The sequence below is a fragment of the Porites lutea genome, chromosome 3, assembly GCF_958299795.1.
Source record: "Porites lutea chromosome 3, jaPorLute2.1, whole genome shotgun sequence".
NCBI classification, from domain to species: domain Eukaryota; kingdom Metazoa; phylum Cnidaria; class Anthozoa; order Scleractinia; family Poritidae; genus Porites; species Porites lutea.
This window is the reverse complement of record NC_133203.1, coordinates 39825118-39850281: the sequence shown is the minus strand read 5'-3', so window position 1 is coordinate 39850281 and position 25164 is coordinate 39825118. Positions and strand designations below refer to the sequence as shown.

Here is a 25164-nt window from a genome sequence, read left to right as displayed (position 1 = left end):
CTCAAAGTGCCCTTGTTCGACCTTTACCAATGTCATGTTTAAGTAGATGTTAAGATCTCATTGGTTCCTAAGCATCAACTAATAGTACCTTCAACCTTATTGGCTCTTCCAACAAACATCCGAACATACAAAGTTACAAAGCCAAAAAGATACATACGCTCACACCACTGACATATGAGCTATTTTTTCAAAATAGCTCAATAATTGGAAGAAGCTAGTTGACACAATAATTACATACTGTTTTATTGAGTGGAGTAACATGATATAAGCAGAGATATATTTCGGTAGTTTGATAATTTTCTTGGAAGTTAATAAATGTTAGGCTATCAGCCTTGACATGGCATGAAACATAATTTAATTGCAGATGTTGTAATGAAGCCAAGGTGATTTTTTAAAATCGTTGAGAAAATTTTCTAGCAAACAGTTTGCCTTTTTTGACGTACGAATTGTAAAAGGGCCAAAGACCAACATCTTCACGTGCAAATAGTGTGCATGAGTTATTTTTATAATTCTGTTTACTAGATTACCGTGTGATAACTCGAATTCCCTCACGTACGAACAACGAAAGGGATGATGCAACCAACTACCACAATCATAAGAATCCTGGTATTTCTTTACTACTCGAATTCGATGAGTCACATTTTTGCTTAAGAAACTCCGAGGAAACCTTAGAGTTTTCCTTCTAATCAACGTTTGGTGAGTACATATTTATTTTACTTTAATAATCTGTTTGACTTGCACCAAATGTAACAGGGAAAGGCAGGGGAAAGTGAAAATATAGCATGAGGATCGACGCATCTGAGCGTTTTGCGTTTTCATTTATATACGGCAATACCCAATTTCGCACAAAAACCCAGTCTACATTTAGGACGAAAAAGGTAGATTCATCACTCTTGGTAAGGTTACACTGAAGCATTAAAGTTTCACTGAAGCATTCAAAATAGCTCATGCACTTTAACGTGCCTATGTTTTAGTCTCGCTTGCTTGAGAAAAGCGAGACTTAAAACGCGAAGGTTTTTTTTTTCCGTCGGTGGGACCTAGTTTGTAGGCCCCGCGTTCCTAGCGAAGACCGTGGAAACTGGGGATAAGAATCGTGACGACTTTCATTGTATGGAAATGAGTCTTGTGATGAGAATGCGGTTTTTTTTCGGCGATGACTGAAATGACGCATGTAAGTTTGGCAATGACGTAATTTTCCTCGAATGGAGGCCCTTGATTTTCGTGTAACAAGACGCTGTGTGAGCGTATATTTGGGTGTGGTCGTACTAAGGGTATGATACTTTGAACATGCCTTATTGCAGCTAAAGAACTGTCATCATATCTTACCAGAGAAGACAAATCCTTTACTCCACTTGTTTGCTGAACCACACAGCTTATACAGTATGTCCCAATCCACAACAAAAATAGTGTCACTTCATGACAATGTTTGAAAATATGCACATCTTCAATGCAGACATGCTTGGAGCCAAATTACAACATAGGACATAAGTGGTTGCAGGCCAGAGAGTAAGGTTTATCTCAGCTCCACTGATACTGACAGATATGTTTTCACACCCATCACTTTGTACAGTGTATTCCGGTTCCTAACAAGGGCAAATAAAGTTCCTTAAGTCCAGTATCCACAAGGATTAATAAGAGAGTAACACATTGCATAAACTGCTATAGGGCAGCACTGTTTACAGGAACATTGGTAACTATTAACATTTGATATACTACAATTTTCAACATTGCTTGAGAAAAGATGAGGCTCAAAGGTGGCAATATGTACACCTTTAAGTTCATATATGTCCTCATTCCTATATAGAGTCTGAAAATATTGTACTAATTTATGCATGGATGGTAATTCCAACAATACACATGTCCCTTCACTATGACTGTTATGATACATATCTCTAGCATGAGAATCAAATGCATTATATCCCCCAGCCTCAGTGCTGTAGATACCAACACCAATAATTGCCACCGTTAAAATAAATGAGTTGTAGTTCAGTGCCAAGAGTGTTTCAAATGCTGTAACCTGTGAGTGGCATATACAGTAGTGATGGATGTTACAAGTATAACTGTCACTGTATTCAAGGTGGAAAAATTGCTCAAACACTGTAACCATTCCTGGCAATTCTGTTAACATTGACATAGATTGTCTTGCAAGCAGTGGCAGACAAGAATATAATTGAATACCAACAATCATTATTTGAGTCATATCATCAACTGAAGTAATCTTTGTTATCTTACTGTAAATTAAAGCGCACAGACTCATTGCGACACATCGTTGTCCACCATTTTCAGATCGTTGACATCGTTCCAAGTCAGATCGTTCCAATCAATAGTCAGATGCTTCCACAAAATAGTCAGTTCGTTCCACAAAAAAGTCAGTTCGTTCCACATATGAAAAGTCAAGTAAATCTTTCTAAATTTGTTGAGTGAACTTTATCGAGAAGAAAAACGTTTCGTTCATACCAGAAGCTGATAAAATAATAATCGATCCAAAGTCGATTCGATCCATCCTAAATCGTTTGAAAACAAACAAGAGACGATTTCAACCAGCCACGGGCTTTAACACTTAAACCGTTGCTTTGAGAGTTTTGGGGCTAGAATCGATCGATAGTTTTGAAAGATATAGCACAACAAGTAAAAGCTAAGCCGTTCTGAAGGTACAATATTTCGAAGCGCTTGTAACCTAAATATTTCTTTGCAGCGCCCGATTTATGCAAATTTTGAAAACAACGCGAGTTTCGAATTACAATCTCCATTTTATGGTAATTTGTCATGCCGAAAATATAATGGACTAACCTGATTTAAACCAATGAAATCGTAAGTTCTGTTATAAATAAATTTCCCACGACGACAACTCAATTCAACTTCTTTTATTTCCTCCACAACACAATTTTCCTTCTGTACAACTAGCTCATTACCTTCCCTTGTCGTCACCTCGCTGCCATCAAAACACTCTAACACAAAACTTGCTGATAACGCAAAATCCCGACGCACAGCATCGTATGAAAAAACACAACACGCAATACAAAAACAAGTACATTCACCGTCACCCTGCTAAACAAAATTGAAGAAGAATTGTTGCAGTTATCACAGCAGTTCCAAAAGAAGCCTCAGTCCCTTTTGGTTTCAATTGTTGACAATCGTCTCTTCCTTCATCGGAACAGATTTTTATCAGAGGCAACACGCTGTGTTCCGCAATGCAAAATCAAAATCACTATTGTCACACTGATAACCAGCTACACAAATCTTGCGACTCTCAAACTTGTTCAAAATTCCTCTATTCAAACTCTTATCCATTTTACACGTACACTCCTGATATTCCGATTTGTTATTACGTCTGTGGGGTTCATGAGTCTTTGATGTCATTGAATGTCTTGATAATTTCCTTTGTTTTTCTTTGAGTTCGCGGACCACCCCATTCCGAAAACACTCAGTGTTATTTTTTAGTGCGGGCCTACCGCGAACAGTGTGTGCATTTGTAAGTTTAACCCGGAATAACATGATTGAACAATATATTAACAAGTTCCTCGAAACGCCGCGGCCAAATGTTATCCAAACTGCTTCTCACTGCTGCTTCGAAAAATTTCGGATCAAACGATATCCAAATCGTCCCTCATTGGATTATCCACTCGACCTAACAAAATCGACTAATCACAAAAAATGGACATAAAATAAAGAAAAGAGCAAATTCAGATGACCTCTTAGGAAACATGCAATTAAAACTGTCTTTCGATGATTGGTGCATTTCGATCCTCTCGTCAAAACAACGTCAGACGTCAATCATCTTAGCGGACCTCTTAGGAAACGAAAGTTTTCTTCAACGGGTTCAAGAGGTCATTGTTTATGGTTTGTGATTGGTGGATTTCGATCCGTTGTTTGTGTTTCAAGGTTCGTTGCTTGTGATCTTATTGTGACCAAAACCCGACGTTAATATTCCAAATATTTTTGATAGATTTCATCCCTGGACTTCAGACTTTCAAATTTCGATGAGGCAAAAATACTGAAGATTCAGATTAAATTTTGAGATTGTAAAAGTGCGATTAAGTGCCGTGTGCAAGCAGAGCTTTCTTTCTTACATGCCTCTTACCGTGTACAAGACGTTCGCATGACAGACATTCGCCTCGCTTCGCTTGTTTACTTGCCTTGTTTACGTTAGCACGTATTGCGTGCCTATTGCACATTTGCGTCAAAACAAGCCGTTTCCATTACTCTATTTGGGCCACGCCCAAATAATTATGCACGACATGCAGGCACATCCCCAAGCAGGATGAAAAAATATTATAGCGGCGAAATCCTCAGGATTTTGTGGCTCTTTAAGGCGTTACGTTTCTCAGAATATTGTCGCAATTACAGGAAATGTACGGTTAAATAGATTCACTTTGAATTATGTATTTAATTGATAGATTTTCGCAGTTGTTACGAGGTGAAGTCGTGTTGCACTTCATAAATACTTGAGATATGAAGTATCCACTGTCAAGTAGTTTTTACGTGCGCACGTGCTTAAAATTTGCGTTCGCAAATAAAATAAAGGCAATGTATGAAAGGCTGCACGTACAATTATGTAAGCGTAAAAGTAGAAACTCGCTTAATTTGACGTTTAATCTCAATACTTTATGTCTTACCTCTATTTGATTTACGTGATTAAAATTTACGTGCGTTAACGTGCGGAGCCAAAAACGCATCAGAGGAAATCCACCCTAATGTGCCACGGATGTGTTTATACGGGTAGCTTTGAACTTGACTAACCGCACACTCTACTTGCAGCACTTCATGTCCATAGTTAACAGAAATCCCATATCGAGCTTTTCCGGAACGGGTTGGTCCAAGAATTCTATGGCTTGAAAGCGTTGATTATTTTGGAACAACTGATCACTTCAGTGGTCGAAAAAAAAAAGAATAAGCAAAACTTCAAGGTTTACTGGAAAATCAGGATCGAGGATCGAGGATCGAGAAATCAGGGATCAAGGATCGGTTAAAAAGAACTTGAAAATAAAATAAATAAATAAATCGTGGATCAGTGATATGTGGGTCGCAGACTGTAGATAAATTTCACAGAACATAACCCCGTTCGCTGTACTGAACACGGCTAAATTCAAGTAAACTAATCCGAGTCTGTCTGAGTCAGTGATTGTTTTGACGAGAAAGTGAAATTTTCCGGGAAAATGAAACGCTTTATCCTGGTGATACTGTAATACAAGAAAAAACTTTTAACAGTTTTTAATTTTTAAGTGTACATTTGCTTTCAGTACTCATTATTTTTCTTGTAATTACTGGGCTGCCTGTGCGTCCCAGTCATAAATTCGGTTTTCGGTCGTCGGTGTCGAAAAACCGTCATCCGGGGGAGGGAGGACACGAAGGTCTGGTACCGAGAAACGATGTTCTCACAAATGGTTTCATAGGATTTTCTCTTGCACGAGCCCTTGCACGGATACTTTTTGTACCTTGTCTCCGCTCCCCCTGAAAAACCCACAAGGCGTTGCGAACCTGAAGCTATTTGCGTTGTTCGAAGCGATTCGATCGTAGGAGTCACTCTATAATTTTTTTTATTGTTCGAGTTTAAGTCAGTTAGATGATGTTGGCGCTGGGAAACTCAGAGAAATGCTCACGTTGCATACAAACCGACACGCCGTTGCCATTGACTGTAGGTTCACACTAAAAGATGACTGTGAGCGTCAGGTATGGAACGCCTGGGCCGCTTCGTGAACTCAAAGAGAGAATTATCGATCCATGTATTGTAGTACATGAGCAATTAAGAAGCACAATTTATGAGCAAAGTATTTCACCAGTTGACGACACTATGGCTGAAGACTTGATTGTAAGCTGTCGTAGTCAATGAAGCGTACAACTCAGTTGCCGATGAATGGCAGATGAATCCTTATGTTACGCACGTCCATGAGCGAGGGACGTGACAACTTTGCCATGTTAGAACACTGGCTTTTCCTTTAATATTTCCTTATATTTAATTTGGAGGTGTAAATTTCGGGTACTGGGGATAAAGAAGACACGGACAAAAATAGGAACTCTGCGAATTTCGCACACAAGTTCAAGGCTTGACTTGAGGAAAATAGGAGCTATTACTGACAAGGTTTGGTGACTGAGTAGAGCATACAAGTATAGCCCACGTTGAGGTTTCAGGGGGTTTGCTTTTGTTTGTATCTGTATCTTAATAAGCTTTCATCATTAAATTTGTACATGATCTTGTGATCGCAATTCTGTGTTTTCGCCCATTCAGCAAGCACGCTATGTTGATGTCAGCATTAGCGAGTTCCAGAAACATGCCTTTGAAAATTTTCACCTCTCGTGATGTTTCTTGATATTTCTTCTACCATTTTATGGAGATGTAAACTGAAGTCACCGCAAAATGGAAACTTAAAAAAGCGTATAATCCATTTATCTCGTAACATAATACACATGACTTATATGACCTTTATTTTTCTAAAGGTGTTTTGAATACGAACGAACACCGTCAATGTGAGGGGCAAAAACAGCATTAATATACTCAGTAAATGAACCATAGGGTTTTAACTAATATAGGGGTCAATTATGTGCATTGAGATGAATCGCTTGAAAAGAGAGACTTCGCTTGAAGATGTGATGAGAAGTAAACAAAGTCACAATAGTGCGTCACGTTCGGTCTTTTAAATATCCAAGGACTGTGAATAGTCCATATTGTTTAGCTGGCATAAAAACTTCGGAAGAGTTATAAAGCGGCATAGTTATCGTCCATGAAGAAAAGTTAGTCATGACTGAGACAAACAATAAACTCGAGCGAATTTTTAACTCATATCGGTATCAGGTAAAAAATATGTTGTCGATTGTTTCATCTATTTACATTGTTTGAAGTGCGTGCTGATGAAAGCAACATGCGAGCGAGAAATCTTTAAACTTTTTTAGGTCACAAAATGCAAAGGATTTTATTCCTTTAAGTTAGAGAAAAATTCCAAGAGGAAAATCTTAAAACTGAATATTTTTTATCTTGTGGAAAAAAAAATGCCGGTTTTTATGTAGACTGTAGACCGCAAATTAGGATTCTCTATTTACTGCACGTTTCACAAACATGCGAATTCTAAAGTTCAAAAGCCAATTAACCGACGATTACGTTTTTCGATGCTGTCAATCATCTTATCTTAACGGACCTCTTAGGAAACAAGACTCTACTTCACCGGTTCAAAAGGTCATGGTTTGCGATTTGTGGATTTCGATCCGTTTTGTGTTTCTCTGTTTCGAGGTTCGTAGGTTGTGATCGTAATTATGATTAACGGCAGCGAAAAACAAAATTGTGAAGGTGGCCTTCGCATGTTTGTGAAAAGAGCAGCAAAGTCTCAGTGCAGTCAGAGACCTCTGGATCAGGCGGGATCAATGGGCAGTTGGCTGTCTGTTTTAGTATACTTCTGGTTAAATTTTCATACAATACAATATTTCTGTCTAGTGTAAATCAGTTCCGTCCGTCGCACTTTATGCTCGTAGAACGACAACAATTCTTAGAATTTCCGGTTACGTCAAATTAGTCACGTTATACTGTCACGCTATATTTTGGGGAACAGACGGATTGGGGAAGGGGTGCGTGAAAATAATGCAAATCGTTTCCGGCTTAGAATTAATGGCTAACTTGTTTATTTTTATTAATAATGGTGGATTTTAAAAGTAATTATACAGCCCCCACTTGAAAATGGTACTCTTTTTTTTTTTTGGTTACGAAAGTCTTTTAAAAGGGTACAATGTTCTGAATGAGTTTATGTTTCAGTCTCACATAAGATTCTGTCGCATGCAATGGTCGGCGACATGGTTTTGTAGTAGCCTGAGTGTGTATAGCCGCCCCCTCCCCTCAGAAAAAATAGTCCCTTTGCAGCCCAGTTAAAAATCGCCTTTAGGCGATTCTTGTTGTTGTATGTACGACCCCGCCAGCAATGCTGATTTTTTTATCGTGTCGTAAACTAAGGTTCTTATCTACCTACCCACCTACCTATCTATCTATCTATCTATCTATCTACCTATCTATCTATCTATCTATCTACCTACCCACCTACCTACCTATCTATCTATCTATCTATCTGTCTGTCTGTCTGTCTGTCTGTCTGTCTGTCTGTCTGTCTGTCTATCTATCTACCTACCTACCTACCTACCTACCTATCTGTCTGTCTGTCTGTCTGTCTGTCTGTCTGTCTGCCTATATCTATCTATCTATCTAAAATGCATGCTGTGTACAACTCTAAACATTGTACTGTGAGACTGTACGGAGATATTAAAAGTAGATACTAAGCAGCTATGGAAAATGTCATTACTTTCATGCGATATTGATATCTTATAAAACGGACAACAAATTTAGCAGGAATACGCGCGAACTGAATCAACTGTGTCTTGTATAAGGTTCTGTTCAACTTACACTTTTTTCCTGTGCTGAACATATACTGTACCGAGCCGTATCTTGGTCCGGTACAAAGAACCTATGTATATTTATACTGACAGAGTCATGGGCCCCCGGATACCGATAAAAATCATCGTTCAATTTTTCGAGTGTAGAATCCCTGAAAGAGTACTCCTCAATGGAGCAATATCAATATGTAGAAGGTTTTCAAAGGTTTCACACCGGTTTGAGGCTAAGATGTGCAGCTTGTCTCTCCTTGTAATTTTTACTTTTTGAGTATATACATTATCAAATACAACACTCGTTTTGTATGCCACACGAAAAAGTAGTATAACGGCACCGTGGCCTTTGACATTAAAACTCATCTCCAAGCAAGCGAGACTCAACGCTACTAAGAGCGTTCTTGTTTTCTTTTTTGTTTTGCCTTGTTTGCTTATTTGTTTTGCTGTTTTTTTTGTTTTTGTTTTTTGTTTTTAAATATATACTTAAATAACTGTTACTAAAGTGCAATAAGCAGCAAGAAAAGTATTGACTATTTAACAATGGCCCATAATACACTCTGTTTGCCCCCCAAATTTTGCATAACTTATTGTCTTAAAATGCTCTTGGGAAAATGCAATACTCCCAGGAGTATTTAAAAACAATGGTTTATGCAGAATTTGGGGGGCAAACAGAGTGTATTATGGGCAATTGGAAAATAGAGAATTGTGTTTCCAGAACAAGGATAGTATATTTATAATCTGAATTTCTATCATTTCCTAAAATTCACTGTGGGAAAACCAGAGGTGATAACTAATTGATTATTAATTTTTCTAAACAACGTACCCACGAGTTGACGATAGTCTTTCTTTGATTGTTTTTCCTTTGATATTCTAATTTTGTAATCCCAGTGATGTTTCGAAAAACAAAAGCCTTAATTTGCACAAGAAAACAAAACCCTGAAGGATTCTGGTCGTAGTAGTAAAATGACGTCATCGTGCAAATCGCCTATTGATTTGAAAAAATTGGAAACGGCGTTTCCACGGTGGTCCACAATCAAATTTCCCTTCTCTGCTGTGAACTTTTTATCCCCACTTTTTATACATTTCTCAAATACGGCTTCTTGTCACTGGTTGTCCGTAAATAAATTTGCATGGAAAATTAAAAGCTTGTTTGAGCTGGGTACTTGAAACATCAAGCCTCGTACCGTTTTACCGCTAATAAAATCATTTTGTCAAGGGTTGTTAACCTGTTGCTATTAAAAGTCCCTTAAGAACGTACGCGGGGGAGGCGAAATACATTGTAGCTAAAAGTATTAAGTGGTTTGTATAAAATCAACCGAATTGGAACAACTATAGCTTTGATCTCATTGACGGCATTGGCGTAAATATTGCAGTCGGAGTTTGTCCCCAAGGAAAAACTGCTAAAACAAGCAAATAAAGCAGCTTGGGTCCCCCCCCCCCCCCCCCCCCGACGGGTTTTTAAACTCTTCCCAGATTTCTCTCACAATGTGAAATCAAGATGGTGGCCATCGCATCATTTCATTTGTGAACCTTCTGCTCTTGGTTTCATCTTATTTTCCCTCGTGTTATTTGATTAAAACGGCAAGGTCTTGTTACTAAAGGTAAGGCAATCTTACATACATTATGGGTACGTTAGTTGTGATAGTGATATGCTGATTCGGTACTGATCACGAACACACTGATACCCTGCGAGCAGAGGCTACATTTTCGCGGTATGAGCTGGCGTGCGAAAAGTAGCTACTTTTCGCACGCCAGCTCATACCGTGAAAATGTAGCCTCTGCTCGCAAGGTAACACAATGATGACTTGAGATGAACTAGACCAAAGAATAGACGCACATTTATAAACTGCGTGACCTCGGGCGTTCTTTGAGCAAATTTTCCAGGTATAAAAGAGTTCAAATTAGTAAGATGTTTTATATTTTATGCTTTCAAGCATGTTACGTTACTTGGTACGGTAAGATACAATTTGATCGACATGCCATCAAAATATGAAATGGATATGTATAATTATGGTTGAGGAAAATACGGCAAAGTAAGTCGAACGCTGACTAAAAAAGTGGAAGGCGATCAGAAAGACAACAAATTTACAGCACCACTCAAAAGTAAGTTACCAGACGCGTCTCTTTTCCTGCGTGACGAGAATCGCGTAGCGCGAGAATTATTGATGCGGCAATTTTTGGCATAAATTGTTGATGACACATTCGGCGAGAAAGAAACCAAAATTTTCTTGTAGCGTTACCTCAAAAACTGAGGTAAATGGTTGTTACATTTTTGGTTAAGTTTCGTTCGAGAAGTTTTCCTTTAACTTGTCAACACTGTTTAAGGTGGCCGACTGTTTAAGGTGGTGATTTGCGTTTTTCAGAATGAAAGATTCAACGGATTTCTATGATTTTTGGCATCCTTAATAAACAATAATGGAACTTTCAGAAAATGTTATTTATTTTATTTATTTTCTTGTAGGTATAAGAACCTTTGAGATTTCGGCATATATTTAAAACTGCATTTTTACGAAAAATGTTTATAACTTAGAAATCCCACGAGAGATTTTTCCCTAACTTCAGCAAATAAGCCTTAGAGCTCTCTAGTTTTACGTCTACAAATTTGAAGGCAATCGTGACGATAGAACTCACTGCACAAAATACTGATCAAATTTAACCTTAAAATGCTACGCTAACACATTTGTGAAAGTTGACACACAAATAGAGGAAGATGCCAACAGACTATCTCCTATCTGAAAGGATATTCCTACCTAAAGCTTTATTGCAAGAAACAGAGCAATCAGAAACTTAATTACGGCAAATACAGTTAACACTTTAAGAAGAACAATTTTAAGCTGAGTGCTTCACATCACATGCGCACGGGCAATTAACTGTTGGGGATAATGAGAAGAATAAGACGATTGTCATATTTGTCTTCATCTTTATTCCCAAGTGGAAAACTTCCCGTGCAAATGTGATGGCAAGTTTAAAGAGCTTGAATAAATTACCAAATACAAGGGTTTTCATTGCAGCTGAAAAATGGATGGTTAGAAGTACTGAAGTTCGTGGCCTTATTTCTCTTCAAAACAAGAACCTGCGATGCTAAAAACTCTTGACAGTTTTTCGGAGATGCTATATTTTGCTTTGTTAAGATTTGTTTCCAAAAGAGAGGGACAAATACAACTTAAGTTTGATGAATAGAAGTTCTTTAATATAACCACGCACTCAGCATAAAGTTGTTCTTCTTTTAGTGCTAACTATGTTCGCCGTAGGTTTCCGATCACTCTGTTTCTTGCAATATAGCTTTAGGTAGGAATATCCTTTCAGATAGGAGATATAGTCTGTCGGCACTCTACCATTATTCATGCGTCAACTTTCACAACGATGTGTTAGCATAGTATTTTAAGGTTTAATTTGACCAGCATTTTGTGCAGCGACTTCTACAGTCACGATTGCCTTCAAACTTGCAGATGTAAAACTAGAGAGCTCTGAGGCTTATTTGCTGAAGTTAGGGAAAACTCTGTCGTGGGATTTTGAAGTTATTGACATTTTTAGTAAAAATGAGGATTTAAATATATGCCGATATCTCAAAGGTTTTAATATCTACAAGAAAACAAATAACATTTTCTTAAAGTTCCATCAATATTTATTTGGTATGCCAGAAATCATAGGAATCGTTTGAATCTTTCATTCTAAAAAATGCAAATCAAAAACATAGCCAATATACATATTAATAGGTTTGGGCCACCTTGATTGGAGTGTCTGACTTTTCTGATTTGTTAACAATTGACATTCCACTCTACATATGATCATGATGTTTGGTTTGCTAAAACATGAAAGCCGCTTCTAGTTTCTGTGATTTTTTGGAATTAACAAACCAGCGTGAAAAGAATCAAATATACTGCAAATTGCTAGCAATGAGTCTCTCAACAAAAAATCAAGCTCTTGTGATGTGTGTAGTTGTAGTTCACACATTGTGGCAACTTTCGCTGAGGGACCAGTCATAAAGTACAGGGGGGGTTGGGCTATGAAAAGTTGGCGGTGGGTCACTATTTTTTAACACGTTAAAAAGGGTGGGTCAGGAAAAATAATGCACTGCATTAGGAGTGGGTCATGTTAAATTATTCACATATCACTACAAACGTTAGTAAAATCTTTTTTAACAATAAATCTAATTTTCCACATTAAGGTGATTCCCTAGTAAAAAAACCTAACATAGATTGTAGATGAAACTTGGTACACTGATGTAACAAGTCAAGAAGATGATAAAAAAGTAATAAAAAGTGGGGGTCACTGTGCTCGTTTTGACGTCACAATGCTGAGAAATAAGGCTATTTTGGACCCTTGGCAAAAACCGCGCGCAGCCCAAAACTAGACAAAAATGAGAGATTTTTTCGATGATGCATGTGGTATCGCACAGAATTTGACTTTATTGTATTGTTTATCCACTCACATACCAGAAAAATACCATTTAATGCTCCTGTTTTTATTTTACGCTCCAAAGTAGAATTGAATTGGACACGCGCTATTCGACCCGTGATAGCTCAATCTGTACAATTTAGTAAAATTGCCAAAAAAACTGAACATAGATTTGTGCCAATTTTTTTCTCATCGAAAGGAAGCACTGTCCTTATTAAAATCATGAAATAAAAAATGGGGGTCACCATACTCGTTTTTGCGATAGAGCTGCAGAAAGTGCGCACCAAATGCATTTTCTCCCAGTTTTGAGAGAGGACTGGGGCGAGTTTCAAACTAGAATGTATGTGAAAGGGGGAAGAAAGTATTAAAAAAATCTGTTTTTACAGAATTTACATCGAGATATCACATTTAGGATACAATGTGATAAAGAAAGCGTTTAAATAAAAATCAAAGTGAGTAAGCACAAGTTAAACATCCACTATGGAGGTTCTCCGTGAGGAAGTCGAACTCAGCAACACGCGTACTGCCTACGTTATGCACATTCCCAACACATTGAGTCTCACCTCGGCAAGAAACAACCGCAAGCAAAAATTCCAAAAGCGTTTCTCTTCAGTCAACTTCATTTTAATAATGTTACTTCACATGCTCTTTTTTACGGCGGCCATCTTGTTATGCGCAGTAAGAGATGTGCAGTGCAAAACCAGGGAATCACCTTAATCCAACTTTATATGACAACAGGAATTCACATATTAAATATTTTGTTTCTATTTATATACAGTCTTTAAATCTGAAGAGTAGTCACGCGGGAAACTTTTTATAGTATAAAATCTAGAACAAAGTCCTACTGTGTGTTCATAAACCTAACTTATGTTAACATCTTTTTTAATATCTTCTTCTAATCATCTTTAGTCATCTTTACCATTACCATCACACTCAGAAGCATTACCATCCTCCTCCTCCTCGTCCTCCTCCTCCTTCTCATTATCATCATCATCATCATCACTATCATCTATAGCACTCAATACAACTGGTGACACGTTTGCTCTGATTGTTTCAATAGCATCCACTGTAAATTTACCTTTACTTATTAATAGTTTTAACCACCTACCATCTCTCTTTTGTAAGCTGATAAGGCCTATCACACTACAATGATCAGAGGTTGAGATGATGAGTGACTGATTGCGGAGAACACTCTCTCACAATTTTTCTCTGCTCTGCCACAGCGTCGCTTCCTAGCTTTTGCTTTATTTTCTATCACTCTTCTCTTTTTCAAGACGAATGTTTCTTTTGCACAAGGATACATTCTCTTGTGTTTTTCTTTTTGGGCCACTGCCCTCATCAAAGTCTGGTCAATGTTACTTTGCAATTCTGCAATCATTCCCAAGCATTTTTCATTGAAGCGTTGCCCACACTCTTGCCCACTGATGATTTTCCCTGACTTTTTAGTGAACCGCTGGGCATTCTCTTTCTGGATACTACTCTTCAGCTTCTCAGATTTCTCTTTCAAATCCTGAAGTTTTTTAAACTTGTGATTAAATTGCTTGGCGGTCAGTAGGCTTTAAGGGTTCCTCTTCTGAATCACCTTGAAGTGGTAAGCCAATGATCCCTAATGTACCTATCCACATCAGCGTAACTGGTTTCGGTTGGGAGGTGGGTCACTAGTTTTTTCTGTGCCACTCCAGGGGTGGGCCACCCCAATTTTGTCAAAAAACTCGGGGGGTGGGCCACTGAAAAGCAGTACTTAAAAAAAATTTTTATAGCCCACCCCCCCCCCCCCCCCCTGTACTTTATGGCCGGTCCCTGACGAGATATCAACAGCATCTTTATTAAAAATTCAACTTGGCTTACAATCGTGAAATAATGTTAGCTTAATTTGTTCTTTGTAGCTTTTCACGCCAGTTTCTTCTTGTTTTATGAATCAAAATTGTCTTGAATTTAACAAATTACAGTGGCCAGAGAAGACAACAGTGCATTCGCTGAATAGCATTCTTTGTGTGACAGCAAATCACAAAGTTGCACAGGGTCAAAACGTGTAATTTTTAAAAAACCTACTCCTTAATGTACTGTTTTTGCATACTACACGTTATGAAAAGATTCAGTTTTCAGTGCTTCGATAAACGTACTGGCTTAAACTTTAAAAACAGCTTAATGAACTATAAGGTTTTCAAATATCCAATATAGATTTCTTCCAGTAGAGTTCGCTGGAACATCCATTTGTCTAAAAGAACTCAAACTCTATGACAGCGCTTTTGGAAGCGTTGCCAATCAGTCTAAAATTCATTTCAGCTTGAAGAGTTTAACAAAACCTGAAGGCAGTTACAAGTGAAACTAAATTTTGGTTCATCGCAAAGTTTTTAGTAAAAAAATGTAGTTGTCAAGGTGGTGTAGTGGTTTTAAAGTGACTTTTTTAAAAGCATGTTTTGCACAAATACGTAAATACCAATCCTTCACAAAGTAAATTATACGCAACAGTCTACAGGATGCATAGGTAAAAATTTGTACGCGTGTTAGTCCTTGCAAAGCTTTACCACTGATTCTTGGAATTGCTCAAGAATTTTGGCCATGATACTTACAGTTTTTACGCCATGGTGCGCTATGTGACTCGCATAGCAGAATACAGGAACAGTAGTCGATCCAGACCTGGAGATAAGAGGGGGGCCTGGTCTCCAAAAAATTTTTTCGGGCCCTTTGGGCCTCAGTTTTGTCTAAAAATAAGGGTGGGGGGTCCAGGCCACCTGGGCCACTACCCTGGATCCACCACTGAGGAATCACATAGCATATGAAGAGAGTCACGTGGCCCGTGACACAATTCGCATCTCGCGAGAGGCTTGTAACTTTCTTTTGAGCTGTACTGTAACCCGTATATTTGACAAAACAATGTAGATGATATAGCCAAGATGACAAAACTGTCAGAAAATGTTGATCAAAATAGAGTGGCAAGATTAAAACAGTCTACCAGTTAAAGCATTTTGCAAAACTCTCACTTCCCTGTAGTTAGATAGTAAGGATCTCTATTGTTAAAACAGCTATAAACTAACATGTAATCTTTCATATAATTTAACTATGAAACTTTGTTTGATCTTTAAAAATCATGTTGACTTTAATAAATTGTCAAACAACTCTATGTGCTTTACAAAACTGCATTGCTGATTCCGTACATGCAAGTCAAAATAAGTGAATCCATATATCCCCACGCTAAAACTTTTGTGATGAACAGTCAGTTTATCAGTTTTGGGTGAGTTTGATTATGTTCAATAATATTACTGAACCTAATCAAATTGTGGTTATTGACTCCATTAATCATTTTAATTAAGATGATATTTGTCAATTGTCAGTTAAGCCATGATGTTAGTGGGTACGAAGACTTAATGGGACAAGAGTATTTCTTTCTATCTTTGATCGCAGTTATAAAGTCTTTTTAGTATTCAACTGTACATGTATTGTTAGGGCCTGTTTACATGTGGGTGGGGGACCCCAGGTAGTTGAGGTAACCTGTGTAGGTGGGGTAACAAAATAACTCTCCTTTATATGCAATCTTACAACCCCTTACATCCTGGGGTGCGCTTTCTCAAGATTATTGAAAGGTCAAGAATAATGCTGGCAAACCACGTGTTTTGGCGATTAATGCTCTTCTACACTCACTTGCTGCTCTTGCTGCAGCCGTCATTGCTGTGGCTTTTTATTGGTACTTTTCTTAATGATGCAAATTCACTGCCAAAGTGAATTTTGCGTGAATTCGACGTGTCATGAATCCGACCCCAACTAGGCGGGTTAACCCACCTTGAAACATTTGTATGGCAAAATTTGACCCCAGCTGAGAAGGTTACCCTGGCAGACTGGGATACCCGCCTTGGTGGGTCACCCCACCTATCATGTAAACATGATCAAATTAAAATGTGGACAGGTGGATGACCCCACCTAAGCGGGTTTCCTCACCTACCACTTCCATGTAAACAGGCCCTTAGTCAATAATTTTAGTTGGTTTTTCAGTCATTTTATCGTTGTCGGTTTTGTTTGAGTTGATCGATAAGTTCACTTTTCCAAAGTGACAGTAAGTAGTCTATAAAAAAATCTGTATTGCATGTTGAACAGTCCAAGTCAATTTGATTGTTCATCTGTAAATGATATTAAACAATGTGGTTGTTGGAATCACCATTTCCTACTACTGGTCTCACCAATGGAAGTGGCCTGGCAGTTGCTGCTCTCTCTCTGTCCTCCAGTCTGTGTTTGTCCCGGACATATGCATGCAGTTACCATAAAGAGATAATCAGTTTGTGTACATTGCATATGTGGTATGGTTATAGTAGTTAGTGTACAATAGTTTCAGGGGTGCCTCAGATCTGAAGTGCAGTAATTGTCATAATGATCCTGCTAGTATAGGGTGTTCTGCTAAATACGGGTTTCACTGTTTATGGGAGCCTGCGTAATACACACCCCCTGATTATAGAGAAACCTATGTATGTTTCTTTGGAGTCCTTATTAACCAGGTTCCTTTCTTGTTACTGGAATAGCAGAAATTTAATTACAGCTGGGCCCCTTCACTTTTGTGAGAGAGGTCTGCCTTGTATGTGTGTGTGTGTGTGTGTGTGTTTTCTGCCCACAGGCAGATCCCTTTTATAGTTCTCAATCTAAGGCCTGCTGTTTGACCACATAAGGGCTGCCATCTGTTGCTCTATCCAGCATTCCCACTCCATGTCTTTCTAGGTGGTCTCTCTTCCCATGCCTTAGGGTGTGACCAAGCCAGGCTCTCTGTCCTCTGTAGAGGTGCCAAAATACCATAGAGGAAGTTATCATGCTACCCTCTCCAGCCCCCCCTTTTTAACTCGTGGGTACGCGCGAGCGTACCACGAGTTATTGCAGGGACAGGGATATGCAAATGAGTCACTCGCTCACTCGTAGTAGACGTACTTCGTAATTAATCGGGTCCGAACTCGAGAGCGCGAAGATCTATCGTTTCCAGAGAAGCACGCCCTCGCCGAAGTTCGGTGGCATCAAATTCCTCGCTGAGAGCGTGCATCGTGCGCTACAGCACGTTTAGAGGGTAGAGGTCTTACCAAGTTTAAGACAGGCAGGAATCCTTCAGATTAGTACGATTCAAGAGGCTTTGACTCGACCAGGCGTTAAACTTGACAAGAAGATGAGCATTATGCTCTTCGACTCCTTCAACTTCGACGTACGCTTGATCTCCTACCTTGTAGTAATGTAGTAGGCTATGTGTATGAATGAATGTATGGTAAATAACTTCTTCTTCTTTATAAGGACTCCCCAAGATCACGGGGCGAAATGGATGTGATTTTGATTATTAGCTGTAAAATAACAGCTGAAATCGAGATAAGAAAACATATACTTATGTTTTGCGTCCTACTTCGAGAAGGAGTTGTGTCGGCTTTGTATCGCATATGTTCTTTCATTGCCATGAAATGTGTTTACACTGTTTTTTACTATCAGTAGCCTGGTTTCAATTAGCCTTAATTTCATCCGATTGCTTCAAGTCGTTTTTTCAATCGGGTAAGTATGGCTCGATCGTTTGCCGGCGGAAGTTCCATGGAAAAGGCATTAAATTTGAGACTTTTCACCAAATTATGTGATCACCCTCAATGGCGTAGTGGCTATGTGAGGTCGGGTCAACTCGAAGGTACGGGGTTCAAATTCTCCTAACGACCTTCTTTTTCCCTTCTTCCTTTTTTTTCTTTCTTGTTTAATTTTGTTTGCTAATTTGTTTTGCAGTTTTTTTGTTTTTTTGTTTTTAAATATATACCTAAATAACTGTTAATAAAGTGCAATAAACGGCAAGAAAAGTATTGTGTTCCCGGAACAAGGATAGTATATTTATAATCTGAATTTCTATCATTTCCTAAAATTTACTGTGGCAAAACCAGAGGTGATATCTAATTGATTGTTTTCTAAACAACGTACCCACGAGTTGACGATAGTCTTTCTTTGATTTTAAATTAAAAAGTGATTGACTGTATTTATTGACCATGACTGTTATACTTTATGTGGAGTCACTCAGTGTGGTTTATTTTGCTGGAAGTTCAGATTTGTTTTTGATCTTCAGTTGCCCAACATACTCTACTTAACTGTACATTCAATTTGTTATAAAAAAATTAAATTCCATCTCCTGGTTGGTTGGTTGTTTTCTGGTACAAACAGGAAGTCAGAACTGTGACACTAGTCGTATTCTTCCTTCCTGCTATTGGTGATGGGTTTCGCTACATTAAATAACCCCCCCCCCCCCCCACCCTTTCGGTATGTCCCGCCCACCAAACCATCCTCAAGCTTGCTTTAAATAAATATCCCAAGGAGCTTAATAGAGTGCTGATTGATTGTAATATAGGTTCCACTATACTGTATTGTCTGTATTAATGCTCTATGATGAGCCTTTATAACCAATAATTATTGTAAGTGTGTGTTATTTTACAAAACACAGGGGACTCTCTGATCTGAATACAAAGTCAACGTTAGATTAACTGACTCCTGTTTTTAGGTGTGCAATCAGATGGTGCATGGTCAGAAACCTCCTTTTTCTTGAGCCGTTGTTCTTTACAATAAAAATTATTTCTAATTTATTTTCCAAATATCCCTCTCAACTTTTAAACTATTGGTTACAGACCTTGTTTTCATTAGCTGGCCACAAAGTTTGTTCAATGCCTTGCCCAAAAAAATACAAAGAATGTTACATTTGCCTAATAATGTTTGTCCTTCCTGTTAAAAGGTACTCTAACCATAACACATTAAAAGAGGAACAAGCCCAATGTCCTTTGAGTGCCAGCAGTGTGGCAAGTATTTTAGCCAAGCAAGACAGCTAAGGACTCATGAAAGAGTCCACACTGGGGAAAAGCCTTATGAATGTAAACAGTGTGGCAAGCGTTTTAGTCAAGCAGGAAACCTAAGGAGTCATGAAAGAGTTCACACTGGGGAAAAGCCTTTTGAATGTAAAGAGTGTGGCAAGCGTTTTAGTGTAGCAGGACACTTAAGTCGTCATAAGAGAGTTCATACTGGGGAAAAACCTTTTGAATGTAAACAGTGTGGCAAATGTTTTAGCCAAACAGTTCACTTAAAAATTCATAGTCGAGTTCACAGTGGTGAGAAACCTTATCAATGTAAACAGTGTGGCAAGTGCTTTAGCACAGCAAGAGACCTAAGGCGTCATGAAAGAGTTCACACTGGGGAAAAGCCTTTTGAATGTAAACAGTGTGGCAAGTGCTTTAGCACAGCAAGAGACCTAAGGCGTCATGAAGGAGTTCACACTGGCGAAAAGCCTTTTGAATGTAAACAGTGTGGCAAGAGCTTTAGCACAGGTGGAGACCTAAGTATTCATAATCGAGTTCACACTGGGGAGAAACCTTTTGAATGTAAACAGTGTGGCAAGTGCTTTAGCACAGCAGGAGAACTAAGGAGCCATGAAAGACTTCACACTGGGGAAAAGCCTTTTGAATGTAAACAGTGTGGCAAGTGTTTTAGTCAAGCAGGACACTTAAGTCGTCATAAGAGAGTTCACACTGGGGAAAGGCCTTTTGAATGTAAACAGTGGAAGAAGTGCTTTAGCCGAGCAGGAGAACTAAAGAATCATGAAAGGGTTCACACTGGGGAAAAGCCTTTTGAATGTAAACAGTGTGGCAAGTGTTTTAGTCAAGCAGGAAACCTAAGGAGTCATGAAAGAGTTCACACTGGGGAAAAGCCTTTTGAATGTAAAGAGTGTGGCAAGTGCTTCAGTGTAGCAGGACACTTGACTCGTCATAAGAGAGTTCATACTGGGGAAAAGCCTTTTGAATGTAACCAGTGCGGCAAATGTTTTAGCCAAACAGCCCACTTAAGGATTCATAAACAAGTTCACACTGGTGAGAAACCTTATGAGTGTAAACGGTGTGGCAAGTGCTTTAGCACAGCAAGAGACCTAAGGGGTCATGAAAGAGTTCACACTGGGGAAAAGCCTTTTGAATGTAAACAGTGTGGGAAGTGCTTTAGTCAAGCAAAAAACCTAAGGATGCATGAAAGAGTTCACACTGGGGAAAAGCCTTATGAATGTAAACAGTGTGGCAAGTTTTTTCACCAAGCAAACACGCTAAGGAATCATAAGAGAGTTCACACGGGGGAAAAGCCATTAGAATGTAAACAGTGTGGCAAATGTTTTAGCCAAACAGTTCACCTAAGGATTCATAAACGAGTTCACACTGGTGAGAAATCTTATGAATGTAAACAGTGTGGAAAGCGTTTTAGCCAATCATGGAACCTGAGGACACATAAACGAGTTCACACTGGTGAGAAACCTTACGAATGTCAACACTGTGGGAAGTCTTTTAACGAAGCAAGTAGCCTGAGGAAGCATGAAAGAATCCACACTCTATTAAAGTCGCGTAAATTTTCCCAGAAAAACGAGACTCTGTCTAAACGTTTGGAATCATGTGAACTGAAGAGAGCCGGGGGTAAAAACGTTGATCTTAGGGCCACAGACTTTACAAACAACCTGGCAACACACAGAGAGACTGGAAACAGTGGTGTAGCAGACCCGCAATCGGTCATCATCATTGAGAAACACAGCTGTTGGATTTGTCAAGAGGAAATGAGTAGTGAGGCTCTTCTTCTTCAACATTATGAACATCATATGACCTATGTTTGTGAAGACGATTCTTAAAGTTAAAATGCGTTTCAGTTCTTTTAAGTTCTTTTCGGTTCTTTTGCAAAAGTTTTCTAGTTTCAACTTAAAACGTTTGTTTTGTTTAAAGTTTGTTACTTTCAAACCTGCGATTCATTCCATGTATACAATTATCAGGAACTACAAGTATGAACGATAAAAGAACAGCTTCTGTGTCTTAAACAAACTAAAACCCAGGTTTTAGCCTCACTTACAGCGGGTTATAAGTGGTTTGTCTTCTACATACCATTTACGGTAATTAATATAATAACGGAAGTGTTTCTGAACCCACAGCTGTAAGAACATAATAAAAACAAGACTATAGCATATGGACGAAAGTGAAAAAAGCATTCCTTAAAAAAATCTCATTCCATGATTCGTAAAGCGAGATGTGATAAATGCATGCCTTTGGAGAACTTTCGTCGGTACTTACCGTATTTATTCGATTAACCGTCCTGGGCGCGTATTATTTTTGGACCTTGAGAGTGGGCGAGTATTCGAGGTTGGCGCTTATTCTAGGCTGGGCGCTTATTAAATTTTCACCATTTTCAGCAATCGTAGTATGTTTATTTTGCAACAAAACAATAAATGCTAATAACAAAACGCGGAGAAGTAACAAAGCATGGTTTCTGTAAAATACTCTGAAGAAAACTTGGTCCTCTGGGAAGTCTCTTATAAGAATTTACTCACTCAAGTGGGTGGGGTGGCGGTGAGCGCTTATATGAGTTTGATTGGGAGGAGGAGGGGGTGGGCGCTTATTGACTTTTTCTGCCTTTAGGATGAGCGCTTATTCGAGGTGGGCGCTTATTCGAATAAATACGGAAATTTTTTTGGAAGTTTCTTGGAAAATAGCGCGCGTAAGAAAAAGAAAAACAAATTGCGCAATCATCACGTCATTTCATTTTTCCCTTCTTTAAAACAGCTCCTGTCTAACAAGTTTCCCGTGAAGTCATCCGTGTGTCTGTAGTCTAATCGATCATGGACAACGACCAATCACAGCGCGCTTATCATCCAGTAGATTCTATAAACTGTCGACCAAGCAGCGTGCCCCGAGAAAACACTTAGTTATTGTAAAACGGCCCCTGTGACTTGTCGGGAAAGAAAGGCCGTACACAGCAAATAAACAGGTTTAATGTCCACAATCCTATCCACGAGTGCATCTAGAAGTAATAGAAAACTGAACAAAAACAAAATTAAAACGTTCCGTATCTTTGTCAACCTCGAGGTTTTGACGAAAATAGTTAAAACGAGACCACAACAAAAAACATCGTATAGCAGTAAGGAATTTTCTCAACGTTCTCAACAGGTGTCTGTTAAGTCGTACACTTTACAATAAAACACCCCATACTAAAGTCACTTGATGGTATTACTTTATGGCCGATTTAATAACTTTTAAAAATTCACGAAAAGAAAGCCAATTGATAGGTGTATCCCTCTAGGCATGAATAGCTACTAGAAACACGCATAGAAAATTGCGCTAAAAATTAGAGGACTACACCTGCAGAAATCTCGAAAGGGAGAGGAAGCCCCCATAATTCCCCGCCCAGGGACTGAGCAATGAACGGGTTAGACAGCCTCTTTGAGGTAGCCTGTACTCTGTTAGCTTTCGACTATGTTTTTTATAATAGATTTTGCAAGTGTAAAATATGTAGATGTAAAATATGTAGCGAGGACGCAAGCGAATCGAGCGCGGAGCCCTCACCCCTTGCGCTCGCGGTCAATAAATCCCGTGCGGCGCTCGGCGACCTCTAAAGAGAAATAGAGGGTGTGTGATCTGGCTATTTCGAGGAAGCCAAGCTAAGGGGAACCAGGGGGACTTTGAAACTCAATAAGGTGGATTAAATTCAGGTTTACACTTCATTTTTAAGTTACTAGTACTTCACCTTCACCTCAGGCTCTCCACAGAGTGGGCGTGCAGCTGTTTCGAGACCTTTTTCCCGACTCCCCCGAACGGACAGCTTGCTTACAAGCAATATGAAAGGGGAGGAATTTCACTGGTTGAAATAAAATGAAAGGGCAAAGAAATCTATATCTATCGTTTCGGACCTTAAAAAGGTCTTAAAGGACTTAGAGATGCATTTTATCGCTCTGAATACAGGTTGATTTCCACTGACGCTTTTTTGGCTACGCACTTTAACGCACGCGAATATCAAAATCACGTAAATAATGTAAAGGGAAGATATAAAGCGCTGAGATTAAACGTGAAGTTGAGCGAGGTTCAACTTTTACGCTTACGAGCAACTGTTCATGCATTGCCTCTATTTTATTTGCGAACGTAAATTTTACGCAAGTACGCAAGTAAAAATTAGGCGGCAGTGGAAATCAACTCACGTCGATTTCGTGCGGGTTTATTGATATTAAAAAAAACCAGTGTATTTATTACAGTTTAGTGGGGTGCAGAGTTCTAAACTACAAGGTATGTAAAAGGGATACCAATTGTCAATAGAAAGCAATCGAAATGGGTACCTTTTCTGCAGGGTGCAGCCGCCTGGTAACAAATTTTCTTGAGTATATACCTCCCCTCGGGATTTGACCTTTTTTAAATCCAATAGCCTACGTAGTAAGCGTTTCCAATCGAGTTATTGCGCGAAAGTTGGGGGGAGACCAAAAAAAAATGGAAGGGGGAGGGAAGTTATACCAACTTTGACAACTTTGTCGGTGAAGTCAGCGGGGAGGCTTGCTCCGCAGGCTTGAATTCCAATAACTTCTTATTGGACGAGTCAAATTGGACTGTTCTGGTGCTGGATCAGACAGAAGCTTAAGTTTACCATTTTATCACAACCTTTCGCCACTTTTTTCTTTCATCAATCTACGATTGACCTTTGAAAACGACGATGATTATAGTCAAACGACTTTTACCAGTTATCTATAATTTTCCACATTTTGTTTAAAAAACCCTCGTCATTTAACCAATATACTGAGGGGCTTATAGGTCTATTGGTATCAAATTTGGACATTGGAATAGATATTTAATAATTGAAAATAAGTCACTTAAATGAGATAAAAAAAAATCCTTGGAGACAAAGAAGAACTATAGAAAAACTAGCAAGCATTTATGAAAAATAATCCATATACCCAAGAGAGTATAAAAGCGAGCTTTATCCTCTCTAGACTGCAAAACAGTCGCTCTTTTTCTCAAAATCAGTAAAGAGATCGGTAAAGCGTGGCGTAAGAGTCTTTGGCGTCACTCCCCAGTCTCGCTCTCTGTTTTCAGCCGGGCGTCTGGAAAAGCGGGAAACCGGAATCCGGAATAGGAACGGGAATAGGAACAGGAAGAGGAAGCGGAACCGGAATGGGAAGAGAAACATATATAAATAGGGATGACATTTACCTTAATTTAAGTTAATCTGGATTTAATTCCTATTCAGATTTTATACGAAAAATAAGGGAAAAAAATGGAATAGGAACCGGAATACGAAAGAGAAGATAAACAGTGTATAGAAATATGAAAAGAAAAACATATAATCGTCATGTAAATAAAAAGCCAGAGAAATAATTAAAGAAACAACGAAAACACCCTTGAACTGTTAATCAAATTAACCTTTCTTTATCTTTAGCCTATGACACATTTTCGTGTCAAACATAATAGCGAACTTAAGCGACGAGAACGCTGACCGTTGCATGATGGAACGCCTCTCTCTCACACAACGAATCTGAATTCTTCCTCTTACCTTCCACTGTGCGAATTTGTTGAGTCAGAGCACCGAAAGACAGAAAACACCCACTTCCAGTTTCCATTTTTAATGTCCTGGACGTCAACCTTCTGGTTG

At 38.8% G+C, this 25164-nt stretch overlaps 1 protein-coding gene across 1 annotated transcript in view; it reads left to right on the top strand.

Moving 5' to 3' along the window:
• The window catches only part of LOC140932284 (uncharacterized), a 62106-nt gene that overhangs the window by 26432 nt on the left and 10510 nt on the right, over positions 1 to 25164 (top strand). Inside the window, exons 5-6 of the mRNA XM_073381904.1 lie at positions 1778 to 1786; positions 19565 to 21377. Of these exons, the coding sequence (XP_073238005.1) occupies positions 1778 to 1786; positions 19565 to 21377 (1822 nt within the window). The remainder of the gene's footprint in view (positions 1 to 1777; positions 1787 to 19564; positions 21378 to 25164) is intronic.